General features: G+C 22.0%; 4 protein-coding genes across 4 annotated transcripts; 2 read left to right on the forward strand and 2 right to left on the reverse strand.

The window, feature by feature from the left end:
- Nucleotides 1–815: 815 nt before the first annotated feature.
- Nucleotides 816–9,103, reverse strand: PVVCY_0101480 (reticulocyte binding protein, putative; the record flags this gene model as incomplete). The annotated part of the gene is made up of 2 exons (XM_008628533.2): nucleotides 816–8,920; nucleotides 9,046–9,103. 2 exons carry the CDS (start codon nucleotides 9,101–9,103, stop codon nucleotides 816–818), a joined length of 8,163 nt encoding a protein of 2,720 aa, XP_008626755.2.
- Nucleotides 9,104–11,203: 2,100 nt separating this feature from the next.
- Nucleotides 11,204–12,386, forward strand: PVVCY_0101490 (haloacid dehalogenase-like hydrolase, putative; the record flags this gene model as incomplete). The annotated part of the gene is made up of 2 exons (XM_008628534.2): nucleotides 11,204–11,275; nucleotides 11,400–12,386. 2 exons carry the CDS (start codon nucleotides 11,204–11,206, stop codon nucleotides 12,384–12,386), a joined length of 1,059 nt encoding a protein of 352 aa, XP_008626756.2.
- Nucleotides 12,387–13,380: 994 nt separating this feature from the next.
- PVVCY_0101500 (fam-a protein) lies at nucleotides 13,381–14,960 on the reverse strand (the record flags this gene model as incomplete). The annotated part of the gene is made up of 6 exons (XM_037634217.1): nucleotides 13,381–13,524; nucleotides 13,682–13,903; nucleotides 14,006–14,115; nucleotides 14,262–14,331; nucleotides 14,422–14,641; nucleotides 14,824–14,960. The coding sequence occupies 6 exons, from the start codon at nucleotides 14,958–14,960 to the stop codon at nucleotides 13,381–13,383; spliced, it is 903 nt and encodes a 300-aa protein (XP_037490025.1).
- Nucleotides 14,961–16,239: 1,279 nt separating this feature from the next.
- Nucleotides 16,240–16,682, forward strand: PVVCY_0101510 (CIR protein PIR protein, fragment; the record flags this gene model as incomplete). Its single annotated transcript, XM_037634220.1, has 2 exons — nucleotides 16,240–16,258; nucleotides 16,402–16,682. 2 exons carry the CDS (start codon nucleotides 16,240–16,242, stop codon nucleotides 16,680–16,682), a joined length of 300 nt encoding a protein of 99 aa, XP_037490026.1.
- Between the last annotated feature and the right edge of the window lie 1,610 nt (nucleotides 16,683–18,292).

Consider the following 18,292-nt stretch of genomic DNA (forward strand, 5'->3'; position numbering starts at 1 on the left):
AATATATTTAATATTGCTCTAATAATTATAAATAATATAATAAATAGAATATCGTTATTATATGATTTTACATATAAACTAGTATGGCATATAATAATCCACCATAAAGGCATCATTGTTATATGTTTTGTTGAAGATACAACTAGAATACTTCTATTCATAATAACAATAGCATGATCAAATTTATATAAAATAATAATTTCTGATTATGGTGAATTTTGTGTTCGATTTTTTTTATTACTTTTAATCGAAATTTTTATAATATAATCCTAAGATGATAGAAACTGTAGATCGTTAGTAATATTGATAAACATCTTTTTGTATATTAATGCAAGTTATAAATTTGTTTTTTATATATAGCAACAAAAGTTAAATATAAAATTAAAATAATACCAAAAACAAAAACGAAAAAATATAAAACTTAAAAAAAATATAAAAATTGCAAATATTTTAATAAACATGAGACATGTTTTAATGAATTAATTTTATGTGTATATAATATACAATAATGTGTTAATTTATAATTATAAAATTACATTTTATAAATGCATGCCACACATGTAAATTTCGGCAACTAGCATTTATATATGTAAACAAAAAAAATATTTTTAATATAGAAATTATTGTATTATATATGTAAAATATTTATATAAGGTATTTTTCATTATTTTGGGTTGTAAACGTCTTATAGTTTTAATTTGGAGAATGCATATTTTTTAATTAATCAAAGTAATTAAATTAAAAATTAATATTAAACTTTGTCTATTTCGAAAATATAAAATGATGATATTTTATTACTTTAATTTTTAATTAAATCAATAATATTCATTCATACTTATTTCTATCATTTCGTCGTTTCTTTTAAAATACGCATTTTCCTCTTCATGATCAAAACCCTCATCATTATCTAAATTAACTTCATTTGTGTCATTTTTTTTGGGGAAGCTTGCAATTGCACAACACACTACTAAACCAAATGCAATTGCTCCCGCAAATTTAATAGAATCTCGTGAGCTTTTTGTTTTGGAGGAACCTTTTTTATCTGAATTTGAGTGATGATAATTTTGATATTTTGCATCATCATTATTATTATGGGATGTATTATTAGGATATTTTATTTGCGGCATTTCTTGGTGATTATTAATAGTATGTAAATTGTTGTTATTTTGAATATTATGGCTTATATATCCTAAATCTTCTATCTTCTCTTTATTTTTTTTTATTGATTGGGTAAGAATATTTTGACTTTTATTTAAATCATTAAATATGTTTTGGGCATCCTCTTGATGCCTAATGGCAACCATATATAAGATATGATTATTACCATACTTAGATTTAATTAAAGTAATAAGGCTAGTAATATCTGAGATTATTGATGCAAATTCGTTTTGGGAATTTGAAATTTGTTGTAATTTTACTTTGGATACTTGATTATATGTTCGTATAGTTTCCATTGTACTGTCTATTTCGTTTTTATTTGGATTGCTCTCAATTTTTTTAAATTGATTGTCAATATATTTGTATATAGAATTAGTATATTGAACTATTTCCTCGCTTCTGATTTCATGAGCAGCATTTTTAATATTTTTTAAACGATTTTCTATTTGAATGAGTTTGCTTTCTATAGTTAAATCCTCAGAAAATAGTGTTTTTATATTATTTGCATTTTGTGATATGGTAATTATAATACTATTTATATTGTTATCACCATAAAATTTGGCTTTGATTTCATTTATTTTATTTTGAATATGCTGAAATGATTGTATTGTGGTTTTTAAAATTTCTTTAATTTTTGATACATTATTTTCATCATTGTCTTGAATATGCTCCTTGATTATATTATTATCATTTTCATAAGTTGTAACAAAATTTAATATATCTTGTATTTTTTTTGTTAATTTGGTAATTGTATCTGTGTATTGTGTTAAATTTTCATTTTCTTTATTATTAACATTTTTAATATCATGGGCTTTGTTTTCACGACTAATGATATTATAATATATCTCTTTAAGCGTATTGAAATTTGTATTGTCATTTACTGTATGAAAGAAAATTCTTTTTTTATCAGAAACATATTGTTCAATTTCCTTTAAATTATTTAAATTTTCTGTTAATTTATTTTTCTGCAACTGTAAAATATTATCAAATTGTTTGGATATGTCAAAATATTTTTGATTAATCTGGCCTATATTTGATAATTTAAAGGCGCGTATCGTTCTATATAATTGTTTTATGGATTCAATTGACTTTTGAAGTTGGGAATAGAAATAAGTCATTTGTAGTTTATTGCTATGTAATGTATTGACATCGATATTGTTTGAATCTATTGTAAATAACTTGGTCAAATTATTAATTGTCTGAGTAGCTTCTTTTTCTTTTTCTATTAAGTTATTTTTATCGTCCGTAATATTACTTACCATATGTTTCTTTGTTTGATTCAAATTATATTTTGTTTGTAATGCATCGATATCATCATTTAAAGAATCTGTACTATTATTAATAAATTCTAAATATTTTTTTGAAAATTTAGTTGCAGATGCTATAAATTTCGAGTAATTATTTACTTTACTTTTAAGAGTCTCGACTAATGTTGCATATGAAAAAAGTAGGCATTCTTTTCTCATTTTTGTTAGTTTATCAATTAAACCATTTTTTTCGATTATTTTGTTCTCAATTATTTTTATCTCAGTATTAAATAATTCAGTCATTTTGTTTAATTGATCATTAAATTGTATATTAGAGTCTTTTTTCTTTGAAGAATCATGGTTATTTTCGAATTTTTTTATAGATTTAATGATATTATCCAATTTTTCTTCCATAACCGTTACATTAAAATCCATTACAAATTTTCTTTTTTCTTGCTCATAATTGTCAATTTTTGTTTTTATTTGATTCTGATTTGATAATTCTAAAATCGTATCATAATTTTGAGAATCACATGTTAATTGATTTAATTCATCAAATTTATGTAAAACTAGTTTAACACCGTTTAATATATTTTCTTTTTTATATTTTGTATCACTTAATGCACCTTTTAATACATTGGATTTATGTAATTTTTCATATAAACGTTGGTTTTTTTTCATTATATTTAAAATATCTTGTTCCTTTCTATGTGTATTTTGACTTTTTTTAAATATATCAAGAAGAATATCATAAGAATTGCGTATTTTCGTATATATTTCCGGTTCATTTTCTTGCGATGGAATAAATTTTAATGTGTCTTTTGTTTTTGACTTTAATCTAGATAATACAGCTATATTAACATTGTCAAATAAATTTATGCCCGAATTATTTTGTATTTGAATATTTATAGAATATGCTAATTTAACCATATTTTTAAATATACTTTCTGCTTCATCTTTATAGCTATAATATGTTTTACCAATCATGCCAATATACGCATCATTGATTTTCTTTAGTATATCAAATAATGAATTTTCATCGGTTGAAGACTTAACATTTTCAATAGATTTTGAAATATCTTTGAAACCTTTCTTAATATTTGAATGTTCTTTTGTAAATTTATCATTCAAATTATCTAATTTGCTTTTAAAATGAGTAATTAGTCTATCAACTTCTTTTATTTTTACATTATCTAAGTAGGACTTAGATTTCTTTTTGATTTCTATAATTTTTAAGAATTCATTTTGGGCGGTGATTCGTTTATTTTTAATTTGATCATATGTTATGGGTTCTTTTGAAACTGTTTCTGGATAATTTATTATTAGATTATATGAATTAATAAATTCGTTATATATATTATTCATTTCAGTATTATATTTTTCCAAGTTTTCATTAGTTTTAATACCTTCTAAATCATTTATATTAAAAGATGATATTACAGTTTTTATTGTTGATTCTATTGAGGTTTTTATTGATTCTAATTCCTCTTTATTTGTAATGGCAGTTTCTTTTATTTTTTCGAGAATTCCAATTTCGTAGTTTTTTTTATGGTGATCAACATCGTTTTCTATAATTTTAATTTCAGAATCAAGGATATTGAATTCTGTTTTTTGGTCTTCAATATTTTTTTTTAGGTCTTTGAGGGATTCTAAATATGTCTGAAGGCTACTTAATTCTGTATCTTGACTATTTATGGAAAAACTTGATATTTGTTCCGCTATGCTTTCTGTTTCTGTTAAACAATCGTTTATTTTTTTTTTTATATTGGTTATTTTTAATAATTTATTTTCAAGATTTTCCAAAGAAGTTTGAATAGCTATAGCTGCTGTATTGGATTTATTATTATTAACATTGTCGTCTTCAATACTAAATTTTTCTTTTTTTATTTTTTTAATGTTTTGCTCCAATCTTTTTTCTTGAAGGGTAATTTGTTTTTGTAACTCTTTTATTTCATTAATTATAACATTGGAGTCTTTTTTTGTTTCTGCGATATTATTTTTTATTGCTAATTCAGAATATTTATTTAAAAGTTCAGTAACATTTTTTTTATATTGTTCAAATAGAATCTTATTTGTTTCCGTTTGTTTTTCATTTTTATCAGCCTCGTCTTTGTATTTTTTAGATTTATCCATGTTTTCCTTCAATTCATCTAAATTATAATTTATATCACTAGTGCCATTATCATTTTTAGTTCCCATTATGTATTTAACTTTGTTGTTTGCTATTTCTATATTCTTAAAAAGTAGTGATGCATTTTCATTATTCTCTTTAGCATTTTTAAAATAGGCATCGTTGTTAGACTCTTCGCTTAAAATATAATTTTTTGATTCTGTAACATTCTTTATGCATTCATTAACATCTTTACCATCTACAGTTGACCCTATTTTCGATATGCATGTTTCTAAATTTGATTTTTCTTTGACGGTTTTAATTAATGCTTCTGATTTATCTAATTCCGATTTTACATTTTTATTATATTCTTCAATTTGTTTAGTATATTCTTTTACTTCATCAATAATATTTTTAATATTATTTAACTTTAAAATGTTATATAGATTGGTAATTTCATTTAAATAAAGATTTATGTCACTATTATTATTTTGAGCGTTTAAAAGATATATTTCCATCGTTTTTTTAATATCATTTATATTTGATTTCTCATAATTTTCTTCTGTTAGTTTTAAATATTTTTCACGAATATCGGAAATACTTTTATCATTTTCCTGACTAGTAATATAATGATCTTTATAGTTGGAATTTGACATATTAAATGTGTTCATTTCCCCTTTGGGTGATTGATTTTTTATTTCATCAATGTCTTTTATATATTTTTCCATTGTTTTTATCATATTTTCAGATTTTTTCTTTTCTTCATTAATTTTTTCCAAAAATAGTTTATTTAAACTTTTTCCATATAACATATTTATATTATTTACTTCTTCTAACGAAGTTTTATCTTTTTCTATTTCCGCTATTTCATTTAATAATTTGTTCATATTATCATATATATATATTTTTTTATAGATTTTTGTTACTATATTTTCTATTTTTTTTTCAATTTCCTTTGGATCCTCATTATATATGATTTTATCTGTTACATATTCTAAATCACTTATTTGCGTTTTTATTTCGTTAATATAGTTCTCTGATGTTATTTTTTTTTCCGTTAATGTCTTTATGTTTTTATCAACTTTTTGATCTAAGGTCTTAATATTATTTTTGATTTTGTTAATTTCGTCAGCATATTTTATATTTTCTTCTTTTGCAAAATCATCAAAATTATAATGCATTAATTTTTCCTTTATTTCATTAAAATTGGTTATACTGATTTCTGCTCTCTTAAGTATTTCTTTATTTAGAAGTTCTATATTTTTTCCAATTAATTTTTCTATCTCGTCACTAATGTTATAAATTGATGTATGAATTGCCATTTCGATATTTGAAATATTTTTATTTGCATTAATATTTTTTTGTTCGATATCATTAGTAGCCTTTTCTTTTTCAGCGAGGTGTTGATATAGGATGTTTCCTGTAGGAGTTCCTAATTTTTTTTTTAAATCATTAAAATATTTTATCAATTCATTGTTACTCGTTTCGTAATTACTTAAAGACAATTCTGTGAATGTTTTTTCTAATTCTATCTTTTTATCTGTTAATGTTTTATAAAATTTGTTTGTATATGATTTTTCTATTAAATTACAATTTTGTATGGCTTCTATATTTTTATTTAACATTTTATTTAATTTATTTTGCTTATTACGGAAATTTTCTATAGATTCTGTCGTATTTTTACATATTTTTAAATACATATTTGCCTTCTTAAGAGTATTCATGTTTTGATATTCCTCTTCAATGGATTTTCTTGTTTCGTTAATTAAAGATTTACTATCATTAAGTTTTTTTTCATAATCATTTAACTGGTCATCTGAAATTTCATTTTTTATTTTATTTACCAATTCAGTAAATGATTCGTGCTCTGAGTTAATCTTTTCTTTATGATTATTTTCGAAATTCACAAATTCATTCACTTTATTTAAGATGTCACTTTTCATGGGTTTCATTTCATTTATGGTTTTGAATATTTCATCTTCTTTGGCATATATTGTCTTGATGTATTCTTTGGATTCTTCATAGTTTTGTTTTTCGTCTTCGTCATTTATATTGTCTATATTACTTTGATCATTATATTGATTTTTGATTTCTGAAATTTTAGATTTATATTTATTTAATTTGTCTATGTAATTAGAATAATCATTTATATTACTTGACAACTGCTTTTCTTTACTTTTAAAATCTTTTACTATTTTATTTATCTCATTGTTAAGTTCACTATATATATGTTTTTTCATTTTCACAATAATACTCAAAAGCTCATTTTTTTTATCTTCCATGGTATCTAAATTTAATTCAATTGTTTCAGTTTCCATGATTGGAATTTTATTATATTCTTTATCTATTTTTGATTTTAAATCTTCAATTTTCTCTTTCTCTTCTGTATTATCAATAGCATTTTCTTTAACTATAGAAGATAATTGATTGTAAAGTGCATCAAGGTTTCCTTGATAAATTTCAGATAACTCTGATTTTATTGTACTATATATATTATCTTTGTTCTTTAAATATTCTGTAACTTGATATGGCGAGATTTTAGCTAATTCATCAATGTATGCATTGTTATTTTCTATCACCTTCTTTAAGTCAATTGCTTTTTTAACATATTCATTTTTGTCAGATATATTTTTAATTTTTTCTTTTAATTCTAATTTTAACTTGCTTAAATATATGATTTCATCTTTTATTTCCAAATATTTTTTAAATAAATCGTTAATTTCTTTTTCCAATTTAATAGCGTGTTCATAGTCTTCTTCTAATATTGTTTTTACATTGAGTTTTATTTTTTTCCAATTTTTTGCTAATTCATAAGACTCCTTCAATCCATCTTCTATTTCTTTATAAGTTTCTTTATTTAAATTATTATCGATTTTAGAAAGAATTTTCATTTTTGAAGGAACGCCCCTTATTTTGTAAAGTTCCATAGATTCAATTACCTCTTTGAATTCTTCCATACGCTTTAAAATTAAGCTTACAATGTTATCTTGGTTAGCATTTTTGCCAAGAGTTTTTTTATTATCATAAGAACTCCATTCCTGTTCAAATATATCAATAAATTTTGTTTCTAATGCTGTTAAATTCGATTTGGGTATTTCCTTATCAAATTCATCAAAATCATCTATAAATATCTGATTGTTATTTGGATCAGGTTTTTCTATTAATAGCCTTCCTATTGTTTTAACAAAATGATTTAATACTTCTTTTTGATGCTTATATATTATTTCCAAATATTTTAGCTTCGTTGCATTATAAGTGAAAATTTCTCGTCTTTTTATTATTCGTTTAATCTTTTCTAATAATTCATAGTAATAAGGTGAAATTTCACTATCCTTTAGATAGTCTTCTGTCAATAAATGAGACGATAAACACTTGTCCAGGTAGATCCTCGATTTGTATATAACATCTTCAAACTGTTTTTCTAAAAAAATTAGTTTACTTTTAAGAGATTCGTTCTCCCCCTCAGACTCTAAAATTTGAATTAATGATTTTATATGTGGAACAGTTTCTTTATCATTTGGCATCGGATATCTGTTTACATCATCCAAATAAAATAAAATACTATTGTATACATGATTAGCATATTGTTTATAAGTGGCATCTATATCCCAATAGCTATAATAACATACATAGTCATATTCAAGTTTCAACGATGAAAGAATACCATCTAATCTGGGTTCTAGATTTTTAAATCCTGGAAGGATGCAATTCACATAGTCTCTTTTGGAATTTTCATATGAATTATAATAAACATCCATGGGATTCTTATAATATTCATAAAGAGGATCTTGAAATTTGACCATTTCATCTATTACCTTGGTTCTTCGAGGTTCACATTCTTTTTTTATTGTTACTATATCATTTTCTATTTGTTTGAGTTTATTCAATATGGAATCTAATAGACGTTTTGAACTATAATAGCCAGATTTGTCTATGGTTCGAAGATCGTAACACATTTTTAATTTCACATATAAAAATTCTAAATTTTCGTCTGTATATGATGCACCATATATAATATCTATTTCGTTATATATATAAGGATCGAATTGTGGTGCAGTGGATTTTTGAATAAAAGAACTTTTAACTATAGTTTCTTTTTTATTTGCTTTTTCGTTGTCATTATTAAAACTTTTAAAAGCATCGAAGTTGTTTTTATTTGTGTAGTCATTGTATAATGTTATTTCATCATTTGCGGTGTCTTTTTGACTTCCAAAGTAGGTAATCAAATGGGGTTGTATAAATTTGTTATCATTAATGGCATTATTTTTATTATTATATTGTTTTTCATTTGAAGAGTTTGAATCACTAAGATTTACTCTTTCTAAATTATGATATAAATAAAAATTGTTTAACTGTGTGTCATGGTTCTTTTTTTCCGTCTCAATTCTTCTCCCATGAGTTATTTCTGCATATAAAAGTTGAAAAAGATTAATATGTTAATATATAAATGTACCAATCTATATGAATATATGTTAAAGAAATTTGTGTATACAAGAATTGTAACTATTATTTAAATATTTCTATTGTTACCTAATGAAGTAAACAGAACAATATAAGCAGTTGTAATATAGATAATTTTTTTCATCATGGAAATATAATATATATTTTAGAATGAAAAATAATTTGTTTTAAATATGTTTATTTCTCTATTTAATGACATTCTTTTTATTTTAATTTTTTATTTAAAATTTCCACTTTTAATGTTCTTTCTTATACATAGTTACATCGTTTTGTTTTGTAAAACTAAAAAAAATGTGTGTATAGAGAACAAATTATTATTAAGTAAAAAATTATAGTTATAATAGATAATTAATAATTAATAAATGAATAATTGATGTTGTGGAAATAAAAAAAATAAAATAATTATTATCTCATATATTTTTAAAAAATTTATACAAATAAACAAATTGGTAGCTATACACATTTTTTTAAAATTAAATTGTGCTCCCAAAAATTCAAATATTAAAAAAAATTATAAAAATTAATTAACAAAAAGGGGAATAAATAATAAGATAATCATCTCTTAGTGAGAACATATTTAATTTACACAAAAAAATATAATGATAGCTAAATAAAGGAAGATATAAAATTTAAATATAGCATCTTTTGTTTTTTTTTATGCATGAATAAAGTTATATCGTCTTTAATTTAAAATAAGATGGGTGTTTAAATAATAATAAGCCCGTGATTCGTTTTATAGTAAATAATTAGTGTTATAGCATATAAAATATAATTTAAGATAATGTGCAGGTACCGTGTGTAGGGTTTTGTTTTGATTTAATTTTGAAAATATTCATCGAATCAAGTTTATTAAGAATTACACAGAAATAAAGAATTGATTAAATATATAAGTAAAAATTATAAAAAAAAATCTGCATTATCCCTAATTTGTGAGCATCTAGATTAAATCTAAGTTTGTAACACACAAAAAAATTATAAATTTAAACTTACATTTGACGATTTAATATAATTAAGCATCATTATTGTGTAATATTGATATGTTATATATTAATGTTAAGTTTTGATGAACCATATATAATACCCTTATATATTATATTATAGCTAATCATTATTTTTGAAATTACATTTAATTATATATATTAATAAAAAATTACAATATAAATATCTGCATAATAAATAATGTAAATGCCAATTATATTTATCCATTTTTTGAACTTCATTACTTTAAATTCCTGTTAAACTTAAAATTCATGAAATAGAAATATTTTACACGATTTAATTAGCTTCCATAAGGTATAACATTATATTATCAACATTATTTTATTAATATAAGGTATCAGAGTTATAAAAGATATCATTTGGAAATATGTTTATTCCTTTTAAAAAACACTTTTTAAATTGACAACACTTAACATTTTGCTGGCTATAATTTATCTAAGAGTTTATTGTGGGTTGTCGGGAGAAACATCATGATCAATCTTCGAAAAGAAACAAAAAATATTCAGAACAAAGGCACACATTTTTATGCATTTAGATCATTATATATATATTTATATTATACATTTTTGCAATTGAAAATAGTATAAAATAAAAAATGATAATTCGAAAATGTTATTAAAATACTTATAAATAATGGAAAGTTTAATTATATAAAAAAATATGGTAAAATTTAATTGAGAAAAAGGAAATAATTCAAGTTATAATATGAAAATATAATGAAAAAAAAAATTATAAATGATGCTAAGAAAAAAATATATAGCTAAACTCAATTGAATTATTTTAATTTAGTATTATTTTTGATATTATTAGGCTCTAATGTGTTGTTACCAAAATAATTAAACATACTAAATGTTTATTGTGGATATATGTCGTTAATTTAATTATATATTACAATTAAAAATAAATATACATTGTTGGATCGACAATATATATTTTTTTTAAAATATTAATTAAAAAAAATTATAATTAAATTGTTTTTTAAATATTTAACAACATTTTTTATTAATTTTTTATATATTTATAGCTTTATATACAAATTAATATAATTAAGCGATGTTGTTATAATATGATAAATTGAAATAATTAATACCAAATACTATACGGAGAAATATAAGTAGATTAAATTATATGGTATAGAAATAGAATTAGTATGATAATTTTATATATAAAAATATAATTTTTTTTTAATTTTTTATGGTATTAAAAAAAATAAATATATACTGCAAAAATGAATCTCAAATTAATACAAATAAGCTTATTTCTTCTTTTAATATGCTTATGCAAAGGATATAGTGGCAAGGTAAAATATTATATGTTAAATTTGTAAATATTGGTTTATTGTGCTAAAATTTATAATATGGTGATGCTTTACATTATAAAATAAAATTTAATTCTAAATACATTCAAAATTTATGTATTTTTAGGAAAATAATAATGGAAATAAGATTATAAAATTGATTCAATTTTTATCTGGGTCCAAAACTAATGATGCAGGAGAAGTATATAAAGAGCAACAAGCTTATGATGAGCAACCAAATCATGGCGCTCTCGTTGTAAGAGATAAAAATGGGAAGCCCGTCGATAAAAATAATTTAAAAAATAATATAAAAATCGTTTTTATCGATTTAGATGGAACATTATTAAACAAACATCAAAAAGTATCCAAATTAAATATAGAAAGTTTAACAAAGGCACAAAATAAAGGAATAAAAATAGTTTTTGCTACTGGTCGTCCGATGTTTTCAGTTAATGCTTTAATAGGAAAAGATGTTAAAAAAAATAATTTAAGTTTAATGCCCGGAATATATTTAAACGGCGCTATCACTTACGGTCCTAATGGTGACATAATACTTGATAATTATATAGATAAAAAATTAATAATGGATATATATAATTTTTCAAAGGAAAACAATCTCGTTGGACGTATGTTTTGGGATAGTTTAGAAAAAGCACATGTATTTGAAAAGAATGAATATACTGATCGATATTTGAATCTTGAACCTACAAAACCTGATATTATTGATGAAGAAACATTAAAAAATACAAAAATATACAGAATTTTGATATTATTAGATGAAGAAAACTTATCAAGTGTATTAAAAATGTATAAAAACAAATTTTCGCATCGAGTTTTTGTAGATAACACATTTCAAACATATATAGAAGTGTATCATCATAATGCAAATAAATTTGAAGGTGTAAAAGCATTATGCAAACATTTCGATATAAATTTAAATGATGCATTAGCTATAGGAGATGGTGAAAACGATATAGAGATGTTACAAGGCATAGGAACTTCGATAGCAGTACAGAATGCTCCTAGTGAAATAAAGAAATGCGCAAAATATGTAGCTCCATCAAACATTGATGATGGGGTACATCATGCAATACGAACATTTTGTGACATTTAAATAAAAAAACGGAAATAGATAAACATACATATAAAATGCTATGAAATTAAAATAATAGTTATTAAATGGATTCCTGATTCCTATTATTTCCAATCCCTCTCCAGTGTTATAGTATATATTGTTTTAAATACTGTTCATAATTTTTTTAATTAAATATTAATTTTGTTCTCCATATACATCTCTATGCAATAATAATATATGTTCATGTTGTGCTTTCACATTTTATGGCTTATTTATTTTTTTTTACTTTTTAATAACCCTTATTGGTAGAGATGCAATTTTCTACTATATATATTGAAGTATGCCTCCAAATATATGCATAAATGTAGGTTTTATGAAAGGAGAAATAGTATGTTTAATATACTTGATTTTTAACTTTTAATTTTTGATTTAGTGTTTAGGATGTGTTTTGTGAAACGCATATATGGGTTAGGATTATGTATCGCATTACATTTAATTTTGTATAATTTTTAATAATTTGATAATATTTATTAGTTTAACGAATTGTTTTAAATATATATAAGAAATAAGTTATTAAAAGTGATAGAATAAGTTGTAATTTTTAATATTTATATTGTATTGATTATTTGGGTCCTGTAAATGCTTTCAAAGACATACCTTAAGGACCAAAATATAAATAATAAAGAAAAAAGTAAATTATATGTTAATTTGAGTATTTCGATTGATATATAATTAATTATTAACAAATTTAAAGTTTTATAATAATAAAAAAAGTACAAAGATAAATTTCGAACGGTCAAAAAAAATGATCGAAGTAATATAAAGGAGAATCAAACAGAAAATATAATTGAATTATAGCATTAATTATTTGATTTCGTCATGAAATTAAACACATTCAATATATTTTAATACAAAAAGAACGAGAAATTACATACAAATAATAATTTTAAAACGATCAAAATGTTGTGATGGTAATTTTAATAGGCATTCTGTATAAAGATAAATTAATTTTATTAATATATGGATCACAATATTAAATTGCCTGAGCAGGTTCACGTGGAGGATAATCGAAATCATTAGCTATAATGCGTTGTGCTAACTTTAGGATTTTTGTATATTCATGAGCTCTCTGTCTTTTATTGTCAGCAAACTCGGTAGAATTGCCATTATCATAGATCTACGAAAAAAATGGATAAATATATAAAATATCTCAATATTTTGTGTGGGAATATGATGAAATATATGATTTATATAGAAACTAAATTTTTGATAAATGTTAAAATGAGAAAAATGAAAAAAAAATGATTATGTTATTGTTTTTTGAGATTGCTTACAGCGTTGATATAAGTAACACGAACTTGATCATTATCTTTGTCGCTTTTAATTACAAATCCGACTATATTATCACCATATTTGTTTAATGCTTCCTCAGGATCAATGTCAAGTTCGAATAATTTTTGATTTCTGTAAACTTCTTCCAATTCAGTTTCTTTATTGATTTCACCGTCAAAATTTAGAATTCTTGAAGGAAATGTAAGTACAATAAAGTCTTCTTTCTACAAAATTAATGAATAAAATATATATATATTGTGTAAATTAATGTATAATAATATGAATAATAGAATTTTTAGAAAAATAATGAGAAAAAATGTGCTTACATAAGTTCTTGAGCCTATAGTATATACTTTTTTGAGGGGTGTATAATTAGAATCTGGGTTATGTTTTTCAAATACGGCCAGATTTTTGCAGTATAAACGAGCAACTTTTTCTAAAAAATGATCATTTTGCAGATATAAATGAAATATTATGAACATAACAAAATATTAATGAAAATAATGGATAAAGAATAGTAAAATTTAAAGATACGTAAATAGTGATAAGGACATATTAAATTTATTGATTATTTTTATGTACCATTAATAATTTTCTTATCTGGAGTTTTGTCATATTTGAAATCCCAGTAATGCCTATATACATCTTCGTACTAATGAAAAAAAATATATGGATAAATATAATAATGATTATTTGATTTTAAGTTATTTTTATATGTTAAAAATTGCTTGTTATTTGATACTTTAGAGGCAGATGGAATGGTAAAATCAAGTCTTCCAATGTCCATATTTCCAATTTTCTTATTATATATTATGTGTCCATTTTCTGTAGAATAGGTCGAGTAATCGTGTACATCAACCTCAGAAAGTTTTGCTAATATATCTCTAGAATTGACTGCATATTTCATTACTTCTAAAGCTTCATAAGGGTTGATACATGCCTCATCTTTGTATTGCTCATATCTTTCATTGGAAATATTATTGGTGAAAGAGAGATAATTTTTAATGCGTAAAAAAAAAAAAAGAAAGAAATGAATGAATGAATTTATAAAATGGTAATATGAATATTTAATAATTATGAAGTCATGGATTTCACGAGTATGGATATTTATATTATATGTATATATTTTTTCATTTTTTCATACATTGCTAATGGACCATGGTTGATGAGGGAGTATTTATTACAAATTTGTTCAGCAGTTTCGCTTGCAAATGCTACATTTTGCATATATCCTGCGATACCTAAAAGTGCTAAAGCAACCTTAATATATATTTTATTCATTTTTGTATTTGATAAGTAAAATATAAATTTAAAAAGTGTAAAAAGACGTTATATATGTATATTTAAAATAGAAGGGAAAAAATATGCGAGAAATTTATAAAAAAATTAATAAATATTTAAAAATAAAAAAATAAATTTATTATAATTATTTAAACGGGAAATTTTTTATTTAAATGAACTCATTGCAACGGATGAAAAATAGCATCCCAAATATTATCATTTTAATTTTATAGATTATAATAATATTTAAAAAGCTAGATTTAATTATATATAATATATTTTGTTGTTACGCATTATGAGCGTATTATCCATTTTTTTTTATAGTTTCTATCCAAAAATATATATAATATATATAGGACTTTGCATGCCCTTACTTATATGCATCTTGAAAAAAAAACATATGCTTACATATCTGAATTATTTAATGAAAACAGACAATTTAAAATATAAAGAGAGCAACAATATAAAAAGTAAATATTCGTTTTAATCTAATTTTTACAATATATGATTTGGAATAACTATGATTATATATACATATGTGTAATGGATAATAAACGGTTATATCGGATAGATATAATAGTAATTGTATAAAATATATAGTTATTGTTTTGTTATTTTTTGCCTTTATTTGAGTATACATATTTTTTATATTTTTATGTATTAATGAATTTAATTTATCTGAAATTATATATATTATTTATATATGGTTGCAACAGTTACAACTACAATAACAATATTTGAATTCATCATAACAACAGTATATTAAATTTTCTGTTATGGTTAATCACAGATTTTTCAATTTTATTTTTTAATTTTAATCTTAACACAACTGTACCAATATTAATAAAATATAAAACAATACAAAATGTAAAAAAATATATAAAATAAAATTAAATAAGAATACAGTAAAAATTAAATAAAATTGTAAAAATAAAATATAGAGTATTTATATACGAAATTTTTTTTTTTTTAATTATATATTTTTTAATGTTAAGGTGTTCGAAATAAAGGTTTTTTGTATTATGTACTTGGGGTTGTGGTTCAGGAATATACTTACATTTGATTTTTTATAATATTTATTAGTCTATTTAATATATATAATAAATTATTAAACGAACAAACACATATATTACAACTACTGTATTTTGGTCGCTAAATGTGCATAGATCTGCAATACATAAAGGGGTGTATAAGCTTTAATATGAAAGGGACCCAACCAACAATACATATTCATAAATTACAACACTTACATTTGAGTGTTATAAATTAAATATTAAGTATGCTGAAGTATAATCTCGGTATTTTGTATTTGTTGTTAATTTTCAGTTCGTTTATTTAGGGTTCAGGCTTTCCGGTATATATCAATCTTTAAAGAATATTTTAACAAGTGCCACTAATAAAATCAGTGATGCATATAATAACACTGTGTGCATACTAAAAGGCGCTTATGATAAGACTGTGACTATTGTAAAAGATGCTTATACTAGATCTACTAATTATAATAGTGGTGCTGTTAATAGTATAACTAACCAATTTAATCCATTCGGTACTTTTCAATTAAGTGATGATCAATCTGGATCCAATAGTTTAGGGATGGGGTGGATACATCTGATCAGTCACAACTATAATCACCATATCCCCAAACGCTATCAGATTCGCCATCACCAAAATCAATCGATTCACAGACTAGCTCTAACCAATTCATCAATTTGCACTTACTGATGGAAATATAGGATCTCAAACATCACTGTCTGGTTAAGATACATTATCAATTTCTGGTATTAATCCTTCAAATACAAAAAAAGAAAACGTAATTACTGTAGCAAATGTTAAAGTGAAAGAAGCTCCATCAATATGGTGTATAGGACCGAATAGCAAATGTGACATAACGGGTATTAGTATTATAATTATTTCAATATCCATTATTTTAACAATTATGTATAAGGTAAATAATATGCAATTAGTAAATATAATGTATTTAACATTTACTTTCTACATAAATATGATTTTCCCATTTTTATGTTAGTATCTATCACTTGGGTGTACAAGCAAATCGAAGAGAAAAAAAATCATAAAAAAGGTTATAAATTCAGTTGGTAGAAAAAAAGATCCATTATTAAATATATACAAATTTATGCAAGCCGATCCTGTACCATTTATTAATTTATTTTTTTTTGTTTATAAAAGACAACTAAATTATTTAGAATTATAATTTCAATTAACATATATTTGTAGTCAATTTTAAATATATATACATTTAAAGAATACTAAATAGTAAATTTGTCCATTAATAAAATTAATTTTTATAAACGAGAGCCAGGTTAAGGATCGATTTCATATTTTATAACAAAACATAAAATAATTTTTTTTATTATAACTGAATTGTAATATTTATTTGTCGTTAATTATTATTTATAAAAGTCGAAATATTGTATTATTTAAATATAAAAAGTGTCTTAACATTTGTTAAATTAATATGATGAAAAAAAAAGATAATAGCATTAAATATATTTCTTTTTTCGATTTGGAATAAAATGAATTTGTATCCTTTTCAATAAATTGGTTATATATGTATTATTTTTTGTGATTTGATATTGGAATTTTATTTTGTTTGGATTAAATTTGAAAGCATGAATATTTTATACCATTTTAATAGAAATAATAAACATGATGTTGTATATTCTGAGATATATTTATAAATAAAATTATTACATACCAATTTATGAAAAAAAAATATTTTTACAAAAAAGTGGTAAATAAAATATAGAATATTATTAACTCATATTTAAAATTGGAGAAATATAATAAATTAAAAACCATTTAAATGTAAATAACAACGACGATTTTTTATGTTTTCATTATATGTTTGTATTTATTCATATAAAAAAAATATATGTATCTAATATTTTATCATTTTAATTGATATTTATTAATTTGTTTGTATGTAAACAATAATATAAAAATATAAGTTTATAAATATACAACTTACAACCGTATCATTAAATATACCAGTATATTATAAATTATATTAAAAACCTATTTGTATAACAAATTTGCAAAAATATTTTTTATGGAAAAATTATTATATAAATATATTTTTTATAATTAAAATATTAAAATTTGTTTATTTTTTAGAGAAGAGTTAATATTTATATCTATAAATACTTTTAATAAATATAGCGAAATTTATTACAACAGCTACATTAATTAATTCTATAGAAAATGGGAAATTATTAAATGTCATAATTTTTTATAAATATATTCATTTATTAATATATTTTAGAACAAAAAATTAATAAATATGAAGTTATCATCATTATATAAAACTACAT

This window comes from Plasmodium vinckei, assembly GCF_900681995.1.
Source record: "Plasmodium vinckei vinckei genome assembly, chromosome: PVVCY_01".
Classification (NCBI taxonomy): domain Eukaryota; phylum Apicomplexa; class Aconoidasida; order Haemosporida; family Plasmodiidae; genus Plasmodium; species Plasmodium vinckei.